At 38.9% G+C, this 19,783-nt stretch overlaps 1 protein-coding gene across 50 annotated transcripts in view; it reads right to left on the bottom strand.

The window, feature by feature from the left end:
- The window catches only part of CLASP2 (cytoplasmic linker associated protein 2), a 222,363-nt gene that overhangs the window by 5,455 nt on the left and 197,125 nt on the right, over nt 1–19,783 (bottom strand). For all 50 annotated transcript variants that reach the window (XM_050779319.1, XM_050779320.1, XM_050779327.1 and 47 more), the window contains 3 exons: nt 16,295–16,488; nt 15,036–15,164; nt 10,444–10,650 (listed from right to left, as the gene is read on the bottom strand). In XM_050779319.1, coding sequence (XP_050635276.1) covers nt 10,444–10,650; nt 15,036–15,164; nt 16,295–16,488 — 530 coding nt within the window. The remainder of the gene's footprint in view (nt 1–10,443; nt 10,651–15,035; nt 15,165–16,294; nt 16,489–19,783) is intronic.

The raw sequence follows: 19,783 nt of genomic DNA, 5'->3' as shown, positions 1-19,783 counted from the left end.
CGCCACCACGCCCGGCTAATTTCTTTTTGTATTTTTAGTAGAGACGGGGTTTCACCGTGTTAGCCAGGATGGTCTCGATCTCCTGACCTCGTGATCCGCCCGCCTCGGCCTCCCAAAGTGCTGGGATTACAGGCTTGAGCCACCGCGCCTGGCCAAAAGTATCTTATTTCTAATTGACAAATAATAATTGTATACATTTATGGGATATAATGTGATGTTTCAATACATGTACACTGTGGAATGACTAAATCAGGCTTATTAACATATCCATCACCTCAGATACTTATCATTTCTTCATGGTAACATTTAAAATCCATTTTCTTTTATAATTGCTATTTTGAAATATACATTATTAACTAGTTACTGTGCTGTGCAATAGATAGCTAGAACCTAATACTCTTTAACTGAAACTTTGTACCTTTTGACCAACATCTTCCCTTTCTCTGTCCATCTCCCCTACTTATGCTTTTGATCACACTACTTAATTTTTTTTTTTTTTTTTTTTGAGACAGTCTCACCGTCTGCCAGGCTGGAGTGCAGTAGTGCCATCTCGGCTCACTGCAAGCTCTGCCTCCTGGGTTCACGCCATTCTCCTGCCTCAGCCTCCCGAGTAGCTGGGACTATAGGTGCTCACCACCATGCCCAGCTAATTTTTTATATTTTTAGTAGAGATGGGGTTTCACCGTGTTAGCCAGGATGGTCTTGATCTCCTGACCTTGTGATCCACCTGCCTCGGCTTCCCAAAGTGCTGGAATTACAGGCATGAGCCACTGTGCCCGGCCTACTTTATTTCAATAGTCTACAGCAATCTTATCCATGAAGTATTTTTGAATCAATTATCTGAATGAATATGCACATTTTACTCAGAGGAAAAATAGAGTTCATCTCCACTAAAATCCTAATCATTTTATCTTTCTAAAGCAACTGCAGAAGCATTAAAATATCAATAGATACCTAGCTAAAAGAAGTATATTATTCCTAAGTCATGCAATCAAACTATGTTAATTTTATTTCCCCTCATCATTTTAATATAACTGTTATTATAATGTAATTTTTCTATATGGTCTTTATAATAATATGAGGCATTCATTTAGTATGCTTCCTAATTTAATCATTCTAGAGTATTTTAAGTTTAAATCTTCCTCCCCAATAACCTCCTTCCTGCTAAATTTTTCCTATTACAAATAACATGGCAAACAGTATGGCATTCAGTGTTTAAATATTTAAGTGCCTGGTGTGACAAGAACAGGCCAGGTAGATAATGTTCAGTGTCCAAAAAGAAACACACTGTCCCTTCCCAGAACAGTGAGGGAATCACATGGCAGAATGAGGTCTTATGGGCAAGGAGTGGAACAGGAATGTAATATTTATGATTGGATAATATTCCATTGTATGATATATCATGTTGTTTATCCATTTATTAGTTAATGGATATTTGGGTTGTTCTCACTTTTTGGCTACTGTGAATAGTGCTGCTATGAACATTCACATGTACAACTATTTAAATATTTGCTTTGACTTCTTTTGGGTATACACCTGGGAAGAGAATTGGTGGGTTATATGACAATTTTGTGTTAACTTTATCTTTTTCCCTTTTTTTCTTCTTGAGATGGAGTCTTGCTCTGTTGCCTAGGCTGGAGTGCAGTATGTGATCTCAGCTTACTGCAACCTCCACCTCCAGGGTTCAAGTAATTCTCCTGCCTCTGTCTGCCACATAGCTGCGACTACAGGCACCCGCCACCACACCTGGCTACTTTTTGTATTTTTGGTAGAGATGGGGTTGCATTACGTTGGCCAGGCTGCTTTTGAATTCCCGAACTCAAGTGATTCACCCACTTTGGACTCCCAAAGTGCTGGGATTACAGGCGTAAGCTACTGTGCGCGGCCTTTACGTTAACTTTTTGAGGAACTGCTAAACTGCGTTCCACAGCAGCTGTACCACCAATTTATATTTATGCAAGCAACGTATAAGGGTTCCAATTTTTGTACATCCTCATCAAAACCTGTTATTTTTGTTCTTTTGATCACAACCATCCCAGTGGGTATGAAGTGGTATCTTATTGTGGTTTTGATGTGCATTTCCCTAATCACTAATGACACCAAACATCTTTTCATGTACTTGCTGGCCATTTGTACATCTTCTTTGAAGAAATACCTATTCAAGTCCTTTGCCCATTTAAAAGTTATTCATCTGTTTGTTGTTGAGTTATAAGAGTTCTTTATATATATTCTGGATAGTAGACTGTTATCAGATATATAATTTGCAAAAATGTTCTCCCATTCTATAGGTTGTCTTTTCAGTTTTTTTATTAGGTCCTGAGATGAACAGAAGTTATTAATTTTGATGAAGTTCAATTAACCTATTTTTAACTTATCACTGATGCTTTCGGTGTCATATCTAATAATCCACTGCCATAGAGGATGACCTTAAATCTAAGGTCATAGAGATTTATCGCCATGTTTTCTTCTATGAGTTTTAGTTTTAGTTGCTATATTTAGATCACTGATTTGTTTGAGTAAATTTTGTTTATGGTACGTGGTCACTGAAGTCTCTTTGTTACCTCAGCGGTCAGTCAATGACCTGACAGAGATTTCCTTAAATGCCTGGCGTCAAAACAAAACAAGACACACTCTCCCAGTCTTTGCAGATTGACTCTGAGCTGGGTAATCATTCAGTGAGCTAGGCTGCTTACAATTCTGTGTTAGCCCAACTCCTACTTGCATGGAGCCCAAAGAACATCCAGAGGTCCAAGCCTAGGGTCCTCTAAGACAGTGGTCCCCAACCTTTTTGGCACGAGGGACTGGCTTCGTGGAAGGCAATTTTTCCATGGATGGGGCAGGGTGATGGGGGGATGGTTTCAGGATGAAACTGTTCCACCTCAGACAATCAGACATTAGATTCTCATAAGAAGCATGGAACCTAGATCCCTCATATGTGCAGTTCACAATAGGCTTCGTGCTTCTGTAAGAATCTAATGTCACTGCTGATCTAACAGGAAGCGAAGCTCAGGTGGTAATGCTCACTTGCCCACTGCTCACCTCCTGCTGTGTCGCCCAGTTCCTAACAGGCCACGGACCAGTACCAGTCCATGGCCTGGGGGTTAGGGACCCCTGCTCTAAGGTCTTTTGTGAGCATACTTTTGGTGGATTCCTCAGTACACGTGGTAGCCCAGCAAAACCCTTATTTCACCAATTATCTTCTTCCTCAGCTTCCTCCTTCCCAGGCTTTTGTTTGCTGCTTGTCTTGTCTGCTCTCCCTTGCCTCAGGTGGCTATGGGTAGTATGTTTTTTAAATCTTTTCAATAGATGCCACTTAGGAAGCCACTTAAGCCTGATGGGAGGTGAAACAAAGGCTAATCTCTGTGCCAGCCTCTCAGGGAATGCCAGAGATAAAAACAACAACAACAACAACAACAACAAACACAACCACAATTTTTTGAGAACAAGGTCCATGTTCCTCCTGGCACCAGCAAGCTACACCACAAATATGGGCCACCATCACCAAGGCTACTGAGCATGGCGGATGGTAGGCAGTTAAGTAAGTTTCTTACTGAAAGTAAAAAAGTATTTTCAGTACATGAAAAAGAATGAAGTTGAAACCCTACCTCACACCATATACAGAAATTAACTCAAGGAGTGATGCACAGAAAATGGCAGACAGAGTAGGAAGCTCCAGGAATTGACCCCTCTACTTAAGCAACCACTGAGCTGGCAAAAATGAACAGAATCATTCTACAATAATATATGAAGTGATTTTCAGCAGCTGCTAAAATCATTAGGTGAAAAGATGATGGGGCAAGGTATATAATGGAGGGGTTAGACTAATAACATCTGAACCTACTGATCAATCTTAACATCACTAAAGGTGGGACAACTAGACATTATGTGTCGTTCAATCAGATGCCACCTAAAAAAGTTTTCTTGTTTAGTTTCATGGCTCATGCCTATAATCCCAACACTTTCGGAGGTGGAGGCAGGAGGAATGCTTAAGCCCAGGAGTTGGAGACCAGCCTAAGCAACATAATAAGAAACTGTCTCTACAAAAAATTAAAAACATTATCCAGGCAACTCACCACCTAAAACAAACAGGAAATTAAGCCAGAAATTAATCTTTAAAACATTATACTATGTTCTGGAAGTATTAAGCCAGAAAGTAATTTTAAAAACGTTATCCTAGGTCCTGAAAGTGTAAACTTCATGAAGTATTTAATATGACATGATACTTAGAATTTGCTTTGAAATAGGCAGGGTGCAGTGGCTCACGCCTGTAATGCCAGCACTTCAGGAGGCCGAGGCGGGTGGAACATGAGGTCAGGAGTTCAAGATCAGTCTGGCCAAGATGGTGAAACCTCGTCTCTACTAAAAACTACAAAAATTAGCCAGGCATGGTGGCAGGCACCTGTCATCCCAGCCAGATACTTGGGAGGCTGAGGCAGGAGAATCACTTGAACCCGAGAAGCAGAGGTTTCAGTGAGCTGAGATTGTGCCACTGCACCCCAGCCTGGGCGACAGAGTGAGACTCTGTCTCAAAAAAAAAAAAGAATTTGCTTTGAAATAAAATTTGATTGTAGCGTTATTCTAAAGTACTGAAAGTAAGCCTCTTTCTTTCATTAAGTACTCTCTTGGTTACTACAAGTTTTTGGTTAGATCCTAGAGTTCCAAAAAAGTTGATTCTATTCATTTGTTGCCAGCTCAGTGGTTGCTTAAGTAGAAGGATCAATTCTTGGAGCTTCCTACTCTGTCTGCCATTTTCTGTGCATCACTCCTTGAGTTAATTTCTGTATATGGTGTGAGGCAGGGGTTCATCTTCATTGTTTTTCATGTGGAAACCCAGCTGTCCTAGCATCACATTTATTAAAAATACCCTTCTTCCCCACAAAACACTGTGATAATTGCTTATAAATGTGAGGGTTATTTCTGGATTCTATTTCATTGATCTATAAGTCTACCTTTACAACGGTACCATGTTGTCTTTACTATCATAGCTTTGTAATACATTTTAAAATTGGGAGTGTGAGTACTCCAATTTTGTTCTTCTTTTTCAAGTTGATTAGATTCTTTTTTTTTTTTTTTGAGATGGAGTTTCACTCTTGTTGCCCAGGCAGGAGTGCAATGGAGCGATCTTGGCTCATTGCAACCTCTGCTTCCCAGGTTCAAGTGATTCTCCTGCCTCAGCCTCCTGAATAGCTGGGATTACAGGGGTGCACCACCACAACTGGCTGATTTTTTTGTATTTTTAGTAGAGATGGGGTTTCACCATGGCCAGGCTGGTCTTGAACTCCTGACCTCAGGTGATCTGCCTGCCTCAGCCTCCCAGAGTGCTGGGATTACAGGTGTGAGCCACCATGCCCGGCCAAGTTGATTAGATTCTTGAGACTCTTTAAATCTTTAACAGTTGATAACCTCCTCTTCCTCTTTCTTCGTGCCATTTCTTTACTAAAGGAATTTGGCATTTTTCCTCACAGAATTTCCTACATTCTGAATTTGACTGAATATACCCTTAAGGTACAATTTAACACACTTCTCTATTCTCTGAACTTCCTTTAAACTGACAGTTAAACTGAAGACTTGATTAGATTTCGGTTCAATTGCTTCAGAAAAGAAAACTTTTTATTTTTATTTTTTGGAGACAGGGTCTTGCTGTCACTTAGGCTGAATGAAGTGCAGTGGTATGATCGCAGGTCACTGCAGTCTCCACCTACTGAGCTCAAGTTATCCTTCTACTTCAGCCCCCCAAGTAGCTGGGACTACAGGCACATGCCACCATGACTGGCTAATTTTTAAAATTTTTTTGTAGCGATAGTTTCTTATTATGTTGCTTAGGCTGGTCTCCAACTCCTGGGATTAAGCAATCCTCCTGCCTTAGCCTCCCAAAGTGTTGGGTTTACAGGCATGAGCCATCAAGCCAGGCAAGAAAACTTTTCGTCTAGTTGTCTCACCTTCAGTGATATTAAGATTGATCAGTAGGTTCAGATGTTGTTAGTCTAACTCCTCCATTATATACCCTGCCCCATCATCTTTTTACCTAATGATGTTGGTGGCTACTGAAAATCACTTCATATATTCATCGTTTCAATGAGGCCAAATATATATATATGTGTGTGTGTGTGAGCGTGTATATGTGTGTGTGTGCATATATATATACACACACACATACACACACACATAAAATATATACATATTTTTTGGAGACAGGCTCTTGCTTAGTCACCCAGGCTGGAATGCAGTGGCATGATCACAGCACACTGCAGCTTCAAATTCCCAGGCTCAGGTGATTCTCCCACCTCAGCCTGCTGAATAGCTGGGACTACAGGCATGCCACCATGAGCCACTAAACCAGGCAAGAAAACCTGGCTAATTAAAATCTTTTTGTAGAGACGAGGCATCACTATGTTGCCCAGGCTGGTCTCGAACTTCTGGGCTCAAGTGATCCTCCTACCTTGGCTTCCCAAAGTGCTAGGATTACAGGTGTGAGCTACCACATACTACCAAAAAAAAAAAAAAAAAAAAAAAAAAAAAACACACACGCACCCCCCCCCCACCTCCCGGGTTCAAGCCATTCTCCTGCCCCAGCCTCCCGAGTAGCTGGAACTACAGGTGCCGGCCACCAGCCCAGCTAACTTTTGTATTTTTAGTAGAGACGGGGTTTCACCATGTTGGCCAGGCTGGTCTCGACCTTCTGACCTCAAGTGACCTGCCCTCCTTGGCCTCCCAAAGTGCTGGGATTACAGGCATGAGCCACCACACCTGATCAAGAATAATTTTATAAGTCAATAATTTTTTTCTAAATTTACTAACTGGAATCCTTCTAAAAGTACTTCATCTCATCAAATATTTGGTTGTCCTGAAAACAGGATAGGTAGTCTATGTGCTTTGATTCTTTCTCTTTATTAACCAATTTTGGGAATAACCCAATAATCTTGAAAGTTGGCCAGTTTTTAAAGTATCAATATAAACTCATGAATTTCACTTTAAAATTTGATGTATTTTAATTCATTGTAGCATTATTCTTTTTGACCCTCAAATATGAACAGTTTTCTTGCTTTCAGACAAGAATTCCCAGGCTCATTTTATACGTTATCTGCTCCAAACCTGGACTCACATTTTCCCAAAGACACCTGACTCTTTTGAGTGGAAAATGGTATCTGAAGACCACAATCCGGGTGGTAGGGATGCTCAGTTTTTCTGAGTTGATACTGACCCAGAGGCTAGTAGGAAACATTTTTTGAGATACGAAATTAAACAATATTTTCATTTTGACATATCCAATTCAAAGTTAAGATTTTAAGATTTACTTCATTTTATGGCATCATTATTTGCTTTGTCCTAATCTATCTTATCTATTGATATGTGTATCAATGTTATTACTATTGAAAAATAACCATACCAGCATCTTTCCTATGAATATATTGAATGCAGTTCAAGATTTCTTTGCAGTTTCTTTCATCTTTAGGGTATATTCCACTAAAGACTGGTAGTAAAATATTATTTATTGAGCTGGCTGCTCTGTTTTGAATAGATCTATTGTCTAATTCCCCCTTTACAAGCTTTAAAAAATCTGATTCATGCTTTTTATTAGTTTCTATAGTTTTCTTACATTTTTTTTTTTACCTTGTTTTCTTAAGTTTGGGTTTAAGTTTTCATTTGCTTTGTGTCCATGTGTCTAGTGTACCTTCACTGTAGGTATACCTCACGCCACTATTTTTTTCCTCTTTTTTGAAGAATAGGCAATATCTTTGGGTTTGACCTCCACAACCCTTTTCCATTGCTCATGTGTAAGCGAAAGACACTTTTCTGTATTCTATATTTTAAAATGAATTTTCTGTGTGGGGGAGTGGGTTGCACCATGAAAGTTTTTCTAGCTTTACAGCTGCAGGATTCTTTCTTCTTGTTACCCTTTTTAAAAAAAATATGGCCTTTGGGTAGCCACCTCTGTCACAATATTGCTACAATGCTCAGTTTATTTTATTTTAGATTCAGAGGGTACATGTGTAGGTTTATTACGTAAGTATACTGTGTGTGATGCTGAGGGTTTGGGCTTCTACTGATCCCCTACCCAAACAGTGAACACAATATCCAATGGGTAGTTTTTCAACCCTACCCTTTTCTCCCAACCGCTTTTGGAGTTTCCAGTTGTCTATTGTTCCCATTTTTCATGTCCATGTGTACCCAATATGTTTAGCTCTCACTTATAAGCAAGAATATGTGGTATTTTGTTTTCTGTTTCTGTGTTAATTCACTTAGGATAATGGCCCCCAGATGCATCCATGTTGCTGCAAAGGACATGGTTTTGTTCTTTTTTATGGTTGTGTAGATGCTCAGTTTAGACTCTAGTCAATGGATTTTTTGCTAAATAAGCTCTTTCCAGAAGGGAGCTTTTGCAAGGTATTTCTAAGAGCCCTGAGGATCCATGCCAACCCAGCATGATTTGGGCTTCCCGCAGTATCTTTGCTTTTACCTCCAAATTTTTATCAGTTACGTATACTTAGCCTTTCACTCTGAATGGAGACATCTCTTTTAGGGGTGAGAACTTGGGTGATTCTCTGGCCCCAGGGTCTTAAAAGTAACTTTTGACTTTCCTTCACACTTTTCCATACCACTGATATTTGCAGGGAACTTGCTGCTAGTGGTGGTTTGGCCTTTTCTGCTCATATTTTGGGGTTCACTGGGATACCTTTTCCTAATTTTGTTGATGTTTTTCATGTTTTTTTTGTATGCAATTCTAGTTGCTCAGTGAGATAATTTTCTGGTGAGAAAATCTGAAGGCATTCAAAAAGCATATTGCCATTGCCTTCTTGCCTTTCATTGCTCTGGTCCTAATACCTACACATCTTAATTTTAATAGTCTATAGCAAAGAGTTAAAATGCTAATATTTATGTTCATTAGCGTTCTTTTGCTTTTCTGATAGGTAAGATGCCTTTTCCCAATAATCATGTATGCAATAAAATCCTGCACCAACCTATCATCAGAGGAAATAAATTTATAAGAACTTAAAGCCATAATGGCTCTTTGCTAGTATCCTAACACTCTTTAAGTTACTTATCCAGCAAATATGGATTCAGTACCCATTATATATATGACATATACATATTATACATATTATAAATCTTTTTTTTTTTTTGTTTGAGACAGAGTCTTGCTCTGTTGCCCAGGCTGGAGTGCAGTGGCACGATCTTGGCTCACTGCAACCTCCACCTCTTGGGTTCAAGCGATTCTCCTGCCTCAGTCTCCCGAGTAGCTGGGATTACAGGCATGTGCCAACACACCTGGCTAATTTTGTATATTTAGTAGAGACAGGGTTTCTCCATGTTGGTCAGGCTGGTCTTGAACTCCTGACCTCAGGTGATCCACCGCCTTGGCCTCCCAAAGTGCTGGGATTACAGGTGTGAGCCACTGTGCCCAGCCTATACTCTGTTCTTAGTATTAAGGCACAGACAAAGAGATTTGGATCTTATGTTAGGACCTCCCAATTTAGTAATATTAAGCTTAGAATAGAATTTAAAATACAATACTACAGATGTATAATGATTAGTTCTCTTTAGGAGGGTTCTTAATATATATACTATGTAATATTAGCCATTAAAATCACATTGCAAAATATTATTTATTAGATGGAAAGAGTTCACAATGTATGGCTAAGTTAAAGCATGTTATAAAACACATCTCATTTTTGTTAAAATGTTTCTATGATTGGGTTTATGTAGCTAAAGAGAAACACATTACATCAATGACTGTAAATTAGTATAACCACTTTGGAGTGAAATCTGGTAACACCTAGAAATTCTGTTTCTAGATGTATATATGTCAGTGCATGAAGATATTACAAGGAAATTCATTATAATATTTGTCAATAAAAAGGAAATAATCCAAATATTTATCAACAGATGAACAGATTAACAATTTGTGGCATATACATAAATGACATATTATTCATTCATAAAAAGGAATGAAATTCTAATACAAGCTACAACATGGATGAACCCTGAAAACATTATGCTAAGCAAAATAAGCCAGACTTAAAAGGACAAATATTGTATTATTACACTTATAAGGAATCTAGCAGAAAATAGAATAGAGGTTACCAGGTGCTGGGGGGGAATGGAGGGAGAAAGAAATGGGGTTATTGCTTAATGGGTACAGAGTTTCGGTTTGGGATGATGAAAAATTTCTGTATGTGGATAGTAGTGATGGTTGCATAACATTGTGAATGTATTTAATGCCCCTAAATTGTACACTTAAAAATGGTTAATTATATGTTATGTAAATTTTACCACACCCACATCTATAACCCCCTGGCTAGTTACGAAAAAGTCTTTGTCCTGAATATTGCAGACAAACAGGAGGAAGGCTTGATCATGCCAGTAATGATGCCTGGAAAGTACCTAAAATAACTGAACCCCAAATGTATCATGGCTCATTCCTCTCAAAGCTTTGTTGCTTACCTGTATCAGACCTGGCATAATCTCTGGCAAAAGGAGGTTAAGGGTTTCCTTGGACACTCTTTCTATCACTTTTGTTTGCATTTTGATTGCAGCCAGGTTAATTGGATAGTCTGCAGTTTGGATGATAGGACAAAGCACTTTGATGCACTGCTCTGGACTAATTGAAGTGGCCAACACTGATGCTGCTTCCTCGGCAGATCTCACCACCTAAAAAAAAATAGGAAAGTAAGCCAGAAAGTATTTTTAAAATATTATACTATGTCCTGGAAGTATAAACTTCATTAAGTATTTAATATAATATTTGGAATGTGCTTTGAAAATGCTACAGTAAACAAACATGAAAAGTGAGGGTGCAGATTACAGATACAAAGGACTGGCAAAATGTCAGTAACAGCTGAAGCTAGATGATGGATAAATGGGCTTTATTACACTATTTTCCCTTCTTGTGTTCTTTTTTGCTGTTGGCTAAAGTAGTTTTTTTTTTTTTTTTTGAGACACGGTCTTGCTCTGTCACCCAGGCAGGAGTGCAGTGGCTTGATCATCAATCACTGCAGCCTCAAACTCCCAGGCTCAAGTGAGACTCCCACCTCAGCCTTCTGAGTAGTTGGAACTTTTTTTTTTTTTTTAAGTAGAGATGAGGTCTTGCTATGTTGCCCAGGGTGATGTTAAACTCCAGAGCTCCAGCAATCCTCCTGCCTCGGCCTCCCAAAGTGCTGGGATTACAAGTGTGAGTTGCCGCGCGCAGCCTTAAAGTAGTTTTTAAATCAAATTGTGGTCTAGTTGTATTAGGGTGAGGAGGCTCTATTTACTTAAGACTACAATGTGACTGGAGTCCCCTGCATAAGCCACGCTGAAGCCCTGCTCATTATTAGTACTCTCATCTCTAGGAGTGCTTGAGCCCTTTGCATCACATAAATAAAATAAAAATCATATGATTAATGTGTTGTCAAAAGTTAACATACTATTCCTCCTTGTTTTCATAATGATTTTCTTTCTTCTGTATTGAGCTTTGGGGAGGGTAAAACACTGGTTTCATGATGATGACAAGAAATGGCTGTCTATCTTCTTATTAGAGTCTGTAATCTCTAAAGACAGTCTTAAGATCATGTAAAAATAACTGCTTTTGATGCTACTTTGGCAGTGTCTCACTTATGATCTCAATAGGTGAAAAATGCTTAGAAAGGTACAGTGGGAAATACACTTAAAAAAAAAAAAAAAAAAAAAAAAAAGCCAGGCGCGGTGGCTCACGCCTATAATCCCAGCACTTTGGGAGGCCGAGGCAGGCAGATCATGAGATCAGGAGATCGAGACCATCCTGGCTAACATGGTGAAACCCCATCTCCACTAAAAATACAAAAAATTGGCCGGGTGTGGTGGCACGCACCTGTAGTCCCAGCTACTTGGGAGGCTGAGGCAGGAGAATCGCTTGAACCCGGGGAGGCGGAGATTGCAGTGAGCCAAGATCATGCCACTGCACTCCAGCCAGGGCGACAGAGCGAGACTCCGTCTAAACACAAACAAACAAACAAACAAAAACAAAAACAAAAAAAGAAAATACACTGGATGTTAGAAGACCCAGGGCCAATTTCAGCTTTAATACCTTAAGAGTGTCAATTTTATATTTTGTAGGGATGCTACAGGCCTTATTTGGGTCAAAAGGTAAATAACTACAAATATTAGACATCGTTTTTAAACTTTCAGTGAAATGCCATAGGTGTATCACTACTAAACTCTGATGGAATAAAACAAAATCAGAAACAGAAAACAAAACTGGGCTGGGCAAGGTGGCTCAAGTCTGTAATCCCAGCACTCTGGGAGGCCAAGCCAGGCAGATCACTTGAGGCCAGGAGTTCGAAACCAGCCTGGCAAACACAGCAAAACCCCGTTTCTACACAAAAATTAGCAGGGCATGTTGGTGCACACCTGTAATTCCAGTTATTTGGGAGGCTGAGGCAGGAGAACCTGTTGAACCCAGGAGGCAAAGGTTGCAGTGGGCTATCGTGCCACTGCACTCCAGCCTGGGTGACAGAGCGAGACTCGGTCTCAAAACAAAGAAAACCCAAAACCCCTGCAAAAATCCAGATATATTTAAAAGTTATGATTCACTCTTCTAGAAGAGTCACAGTCAAATCTTTTAAAAAAGTAATTACCCCAAGGGTTTCAATTTCCCTGCATCCTCACCAACGTATTGTCTGTATTTCTTTTGGGTGTTAAGTGATCTCTCACTGTGGCTTTGGTTACATTTTCCTAATGACTAATGATGTTGACCATCTTTTCATGTGCTTATTGCCATTTGTGTATCTTTGGAGAAATGTTTATTCAGATCCTTTGTCCATTTAAAAAATTGGGCCATCTTTTCATTGCTGTGTTGTAAGAATATATATTATGGATATTAGTACCTTATCAGATACATGTCTGCAAAATTTTTCTCCCATTCTGTGAGTTATCTTTTCACTTTCAGGATAATGTCCTTTGAAAGACAGAAAATATTTTCTTTGATTTTTTTATTTATTTTATTTTTATTTTTGAGACAAGTCTTGCTCTGTCACCCAGACTGGAATGCAGTGGCATGATCTTGGCTCACTGCAGCCTCTGCCTCCCGGGTTCAAGCAATTCTCCTGCCTCAGCCTCCCAAATAGATGGGATTAGATGTATCCACCATGACACCTGGCTAATTTTTGTATTTTTAGTGAAGATGGGGTTTTGTCATGTTGGCCAGGCTGGTCTCGAACTCCTTACCTCAAGTGATCCACCTGCCTCGGCCTCCCAAAGTGTTGGAATAACAGGCGTAAGCCATCATGCCCGGCCAAATTTGTTTTAAAAGTGTTACCTCTAGCTGACCACTAAGCTAATAAAGCACAAAAGTATTTAATTTTGAAGAAGTCCAAATTATCTTTTTTGTTGTTGCTGGTTGCTTCTGCTTTTAGTTATATTATGAAATCACTGCCTAATCCAAAGTAATAAAGATTTATACCTCTGCTTTCTTTGGAGAGGTTTATAGCTTTAGCTCTTGCATTTGGCTCTGATTCATTTTATCTCGTTTCTATTTTAACCTTCCTTTTTTGATCTGTCTTTTGCTTCTGTCTTGGTTCTACCAGAGATACTTAATGCTATTTCTCAGTTGCTTTCTCTTAGATATATAGTCCTTACAGAACTAAAAGTAGAACTACCATTTGATCCAGCAATTCCACTACTGGGTATCTACCTAGAAAAAAAGAAGTCATGATATGAAAAAGGTACTTGCACACAGGTGTTTATAGCAGCACAATTTGCAATTGCAAAAATATGGAAAAAGCCCAAATGCCCATCAATCAATGAATGAAGAAATTTTGCATGTGTATATATATACACACACACCAAGTGTATGTGTATATATATATACACACACACACACACCAAGTGTATGTGTATATATACACACACACACCATGGAATACTACTCAGCCATAGAAATGAAGGAAATAATGGCATTCGCAGAAACCTGGATGGAATTGGTGACCTTTATTCTAAGTGAAGTAACTCAGGAATGGAAAACCAAACATCATACGTTCTCATTCATAAATGGGAGCTAGGCTACAAGGGTGCAAAGGTATAAAATGATACAATGGACTCTGGGGACTTGGGGGAAAGAGTGGGAGCAGGATGAGGGATAAAAGACTACACATTGGGTATAGTGTACACTGCACAGGTGATGGATGCACCAAAATCTCAGAAATCACCACTAAATAACTTATTCATATAACCAAACACCATGTTGCTCAAAAAATCTATTGAAATAAAAAAAATGTAGTCCCTATTTGAACTTTTTTTTCTAATTCTTTCTGAGATTATAATACAAATCCTCATAGTTATCTAATCAATGTCACTGGTGAAGAAGGGGAGAGAGATATCATGACTACCAAGTACTATGAAACAGGTTCATGGAACTCTTCCATGAAAGCTGTCCTCACTACTTTGGTGAATAAACTTGTAGCAGATAAATAGCTCCTCTAGGCAATTTATCGCTTAAAAATAACAACGACCTGCTTGGGCAACATGGTGAAACTTCATCTCTATAAAAAATACCAAAAATTAGCCAGGTGTGCTGGTGCATGCCTGCAGTCCCAGCTACTCAGGAAGCTGAGGTGGGAGGATCGCTGGAACCAGGAGGCTGAGGCTGCAGTGAGCTGTGATCACACCACTGCACTCCAGCCTGGGCAACAGAGTGAGACCCTGACTCAACAAACGAACAACCAACCCCCCCAAAACCATGATTTCTTATCTTCATTAGTTATTTTTAAAAATCAAATTCTTATTGCTAAATGAAAAGTGAAAACAAGATTGCTAAACTCTAAGTAGAAAACTCAAAGTGAAGGAGAAAACGAAATTAAATAAATTATTTCCTAGAGCTGGCCTATTTTAGGTGAAAGGCCATGATATCACTGTTTAATTCATTTAACAGAAAAAAATATGCTTGCTTCTTGATCAGGTATTATCCTGAATGTCACGGCAAATGTTCAAGAAAATCATTAATAAGGCTACATTTTATACAATGTTTACATGTTTCATGAAATAAAATAATGAAATAATAATTTAACCTCCAGGTAACTTACCTCCTTATGAGGATCTTTATGTGCTTCCAATGTTTTCATGACAGTCAATTCTGCATAGTTTTTAAATCTTGCTGGTTGATGCCTTAGGATTTCTCTTAAAACCTTTAACGCCAAAGCCCTGATTGTAGGCTAAGAAGAAACATTTAAATGTTTTTAATATTTTGGGTTGTAGATAATCTTTAACATTTTCAATTTTTTTTTTGAGACAGAGTCTCGCTCTGTTGCCCAGGCTGGGGTGCAGTGGCCGGATCTCAGCTCACTGCAAGCTCTGCCTCCCGGGTTTACGCCATTCTCCTGCCTCAGCCTCCCAAGTAGCTGGGACTACAGGCGCCTGCCACCTCGCCCGGCTAGTTTTTTGTATTTTTTAGTAGAGACGGGGTTTCACCATGTTAGCCAGGATGGTCTCGATCTCCTGACCTCATGATCTGCCCGTCTCGGCCTCCCAAAGTGCTGGGATTACAGGCTTGAGCCACCGCGCCCAGCCAACATTTTCAATTTTTGTAACTTAAGGGTCTTAATAATGGGGGAGGAGTTGCAGACAACTGCATAAAGTATGCGTTATACTACATAATTAAGTTTTCTTATCTCTAGTTGAAAATTTATATTACACTTACTGTATTTGCAAGAAATCAACAACTACATTCAGACTATAAAAAGGAGTTTTGGAGCTGGGCATGGTGGCTCATGCCAGTAATCCCAGCTCTTTGGAAGGCTGAAGCAGGTGGATCACTTGAGGTCAGGAGTTCGAGACCAGCCTGGCCAACATGGTGAAACCCCGTCTCTACCAAAAATACAAAATTAGCCAGGGGTGGTGGCACGTGCCTATAATCCCAGCTACTCAGGAGGCTGAGGCAGAAGAATCGCTGGAGCCTGCGAGGCGGAGGTTGCAGTGAGCTGAGATCACACCACTGCATTCCAGCCTGGGCTTGAGAATGAGATTACTTCTCAATAAATAAATAAATAAATAAAAAAATAAAAAGTTGCTCCTGAGCAACTAATCTAAATATGTAAAACAAGTAACATGTACTTTTCTATAAGAATTCAGCCTGCAACCTTTCATTTTTCCTGTTGTTAATTGTTCAAAATTGTTGAGCTACTTGGTTTAGAAGAAAAAGTACTTCCTAGTGAAAAGTTCATGCAGAAAGAAGCAGCGGAAGAGACTCATGCTTCCAATTTCTAAATCCGTGTAGCACTGGATTAACAGGCAATCTAAAAGAGACAGAAAGGACAGGCTACTGTTTACACATTTTGCCATTTACCTCTTTATCTCCAAGGGTTTCAAGCAATAAAAGCAATATTGTTTTGAAGTGTTCATCCCAAACACTAAAAGATTCTTCCTGTGTCAGTTTCATAAGTTCATAGAGGGCGATTTTTCTTTCTTCTACACGCTCATTATGGTTAGACAGCTCCTTCAACAACTCTGCAACTAGGTCAGAATGGTCTAGGGAAAGATCTGTCAAAAGGACATGATATTACTTCTGTAACTTTATAGGGTGATTCTCACAAGTATGGGGATAACAACTTTATATGATGAAACACAGATAAAACCATTATGTTTGCGGTAAAAAAGACAAAGAAAAAAAGACTTAAGTAATTTTCTTTTCAATTTTGTCATTCCCAAAACACTGGTGCTATCATAAAACTTTGTGTAATAAAAATCCACAAAAGTGAGACCAGTATAATGAACCCTTATACACCCATCACCCAGATTTAACAGTTTTTAAGATTTTACCATTCTTACAGCATCTTTGTCCTCCCTTCCCTTTTATCTGAAGTATTTCTAGCAAATCCCATATATGTCATTTCCTCTTTATATACCTCAGTATGTATTTCTATGGTTTCATGCCAGGAGGCTTAAATGGTTTTTAGTGATGATAAAAACGACTACTAGATTTAGGTATGACAATCTAATCCCACTATTGTAAACTTCTTCATAAATCACCCCCTTTTTTTCTGAGACAGGGTTTCACTTTGTCGCCAAGGCTGGAGTATAGTGGTGTGATCATGGCTCATTGCAGTCTCCACCTCCCAGGCTCAATTGATCCTCCCAACTTAGCCTCCTGAGTAGGTGGAACTACAGGTGTGTACCTACACATCCAGCTAATTTTTGTGTTTTTTGTAGGGAAGGGGTCTCACCATGTTGTCCAGGCCAGTCTGGAATTCCTGGGCTCAAGTGATCTACTGGCCTCCCAAAGAGTTGGGATTATAGGCATGAGCCACCATGTGCAGACTATCAATGGTTTTGGCCACTGATTGTTGTTGAATCACTTATTTTAATACAAGTTAAAAATGGTGATTATCTAATCATACCACTCCTTCCATGGGGTAGAATTCTTCTGTAGAGAATAATTTTATCAACTAGACCTATTCTGATTATCCTGAAATACAATTCGATAGAAAAGGCAGAATAGATTCTTAATATAGTTCTCTTTAAATTTTAGCATTGAGTTAGGCCCAGTGGTTACCAAGGAGTTTTTATTTGTTTTTGCCTTCTTTTTACAAGCACAATTACAAACTCATGGATTTTATAACCATGAAAAGTCACTGCTTGTTTTTAAACAAGTTATCAGACAGTGCTTTAAACCATTTTTGTAGGAATAACAGTTAAATCTAAGAATTCACATTTGAACGTCACAAAATACCAGAGTTGTTCTTAAAATTTTTTGATGATCAAATACATGATAAATTCAGCCCTTCAGAGCAGGTAGTGCCCTGGGCTTGTGCCATAGACTAATTTCCTTCCCATCTCTCTGGAACGAAACAACCATAGAGCACGCTGCAGACCAATGTATCACTATTGTTGGTTTTAACAAGAACTCCTGCAGCAGGATGAATGTATCTCTATAAATCCCACAAAAAATCACTTCTGGAAAGCTGTAAGTTAACAGATTTTGGAAGATGTTAAAGGATCATTCTAAGAGTGTCTTTTATTTCAGCTGGATGTATAGGATTCACAAGAAAATGCTTTTCACAGGTAGTCAGTTATCTTTTCCATGAAAGTAAGCTTTGTAATTACTCTAGCAGATAATTAGAAATGACCTGATATATAATGATCTGGACAGATGACTGGCAGAAAAATAATTTCTTCCAGAGAAAGCACCTAGATTGCTATAAAACTGAATTATCTGTATCATACTAATGAGATAATCCGAAGGTACTGAATCTTTCCTCTTCTGACAGACAGCAGCACCATGGTCAAGTGAAAAGAACATAGGCTTTGTAGTCTCATTAAATCTCTGCCTCTTATACTCTGTGATTGGAGCAGTTTCCTAATTACTGCCGAGGTGCAGTTTTATTATCAGTAAAATGGGAAAACAGCATCTGCCGCCTAGGGTCATGGTGAGCACTTGGGCCTAGAATACAGTAAGCTCATTAATGTTAATTCTCCTGTGTCCTTCTGACAAATATTGAAACAATTACAATTCTGATAATATTTTTGTGGCAGTGCTCAAGAAGTACCAAATAGTCTTTCAGCTTGGCAAACTTTTATATGAATCTTATCTGAATAACTGCACTATCCTCACTAGAGGTAGTATTCTAGAACATTATAGTTCCTAGTAAGCTTAACAAAGGTTATCAGTGGCTTTTTCTGGACTTGTTAACTTTGATAAATGTGTGTGCCTGATTGTAATGTGGGCAGAAACACTGGGTGAGAGACATATCAGATATTCAAATAATTTCCTTTTATAGAAATTCTGACTTGAACAAAATTATCCTTTGCCAAATTTTAGATTTTAAAAATAAAAAAAGGAGGAGAAACTGCATGGGGGAGGAGAATAAAAGAAAAATCAGAACAGAAATAGAGAACAATTTTAAAAAGAATAATGTTAACAATGTTCATAATAAAATAATGTCAAACAGGGTCTTCTTCATCTCAACATTAAAAATGAAAATAGACAATAAATGAAAACAACTGCCACACAAAGCATGGGACTACTACTGCTGTAGTTTTTTTTCTTTTTTCTTTTCTTTGTACTACTATAGTTTAGCTGAGGGCTTATCCATCTTCAAAGAATGTTTACTCAACATAAAATGGCTGCCTATGTTTCAGAAGTAAATCACACATTAGACTATGATGAAATAGTGTTCTCAAGTTCAAAAACACTATACCCAATTTAGATTTCCATAAAGTCTTCCTTTACCAAATATAAAATATATGATCCTTAGTAAATGAGAAGATAATTAGGGAATAAGGGAGTGATCCTGACAAACTGTCATAATTTTGGCTTTATGATATTTTTGATATGTTGTCTCTCTCTCTTTTTTTTTCTTTTTTTCTGCAACAGAGTCTTGCTCTGTCACCCAGGCTGGAGTGCAGTGGCGTGATCTCGGCTCACAGCAACCTCCATCTCCAAGGTTAAAGCCATTCTCGTGCCTCAGCCTCCCAAGTAGCTGGAATTACAGGCATGCGCCACCATGCCCGGCTAATTTTTGTTAGAAATGGGGTTTCACCATATTGGCCAGGCTAGTCTCGAACTCCTCACCTTGGGTGATCCACCTGCCTCGGCCTCCCAAAGTGTTGGGATTACAGGCGTAAGGCACCGCAGCTGGCCGATATATTGTCTCTTGACATGAGAAGATGGTAAAAGTAATCAAAGAAATGCAAAGGATAATTTTTAAAAAGTTACCAAAATTATAAATGACCAGGCATTAGGACAGATTCCCAAACAAACTATAAGAAGGGTATCCACTGATGAATGTATCAGCTTTAAGCCCAGTAGGAAGGGCGTCCGCATAGAGTGGTAATC

This window comes from Macaca thibetana, chromosome 2 (genome assembly GCF_024542745.1).
Source record: "Macaca thibetana thibetana isolate TM-01 chromosome 2, ASM2454274v1, whole genome shotgun sequence".
In the NCBI taxonomy this organism is placed as follows: domain Eukaryota; kingdom Metazoa; phylum Chordata; class Mammalia; order Primates; family Cercopithecidae; genus Macaca; species Macaca thibetana.
Note: the sequence above shows the minus strand (reverse complement) of the source record. Positions and strands in the feature narration are given on the sequence as shown.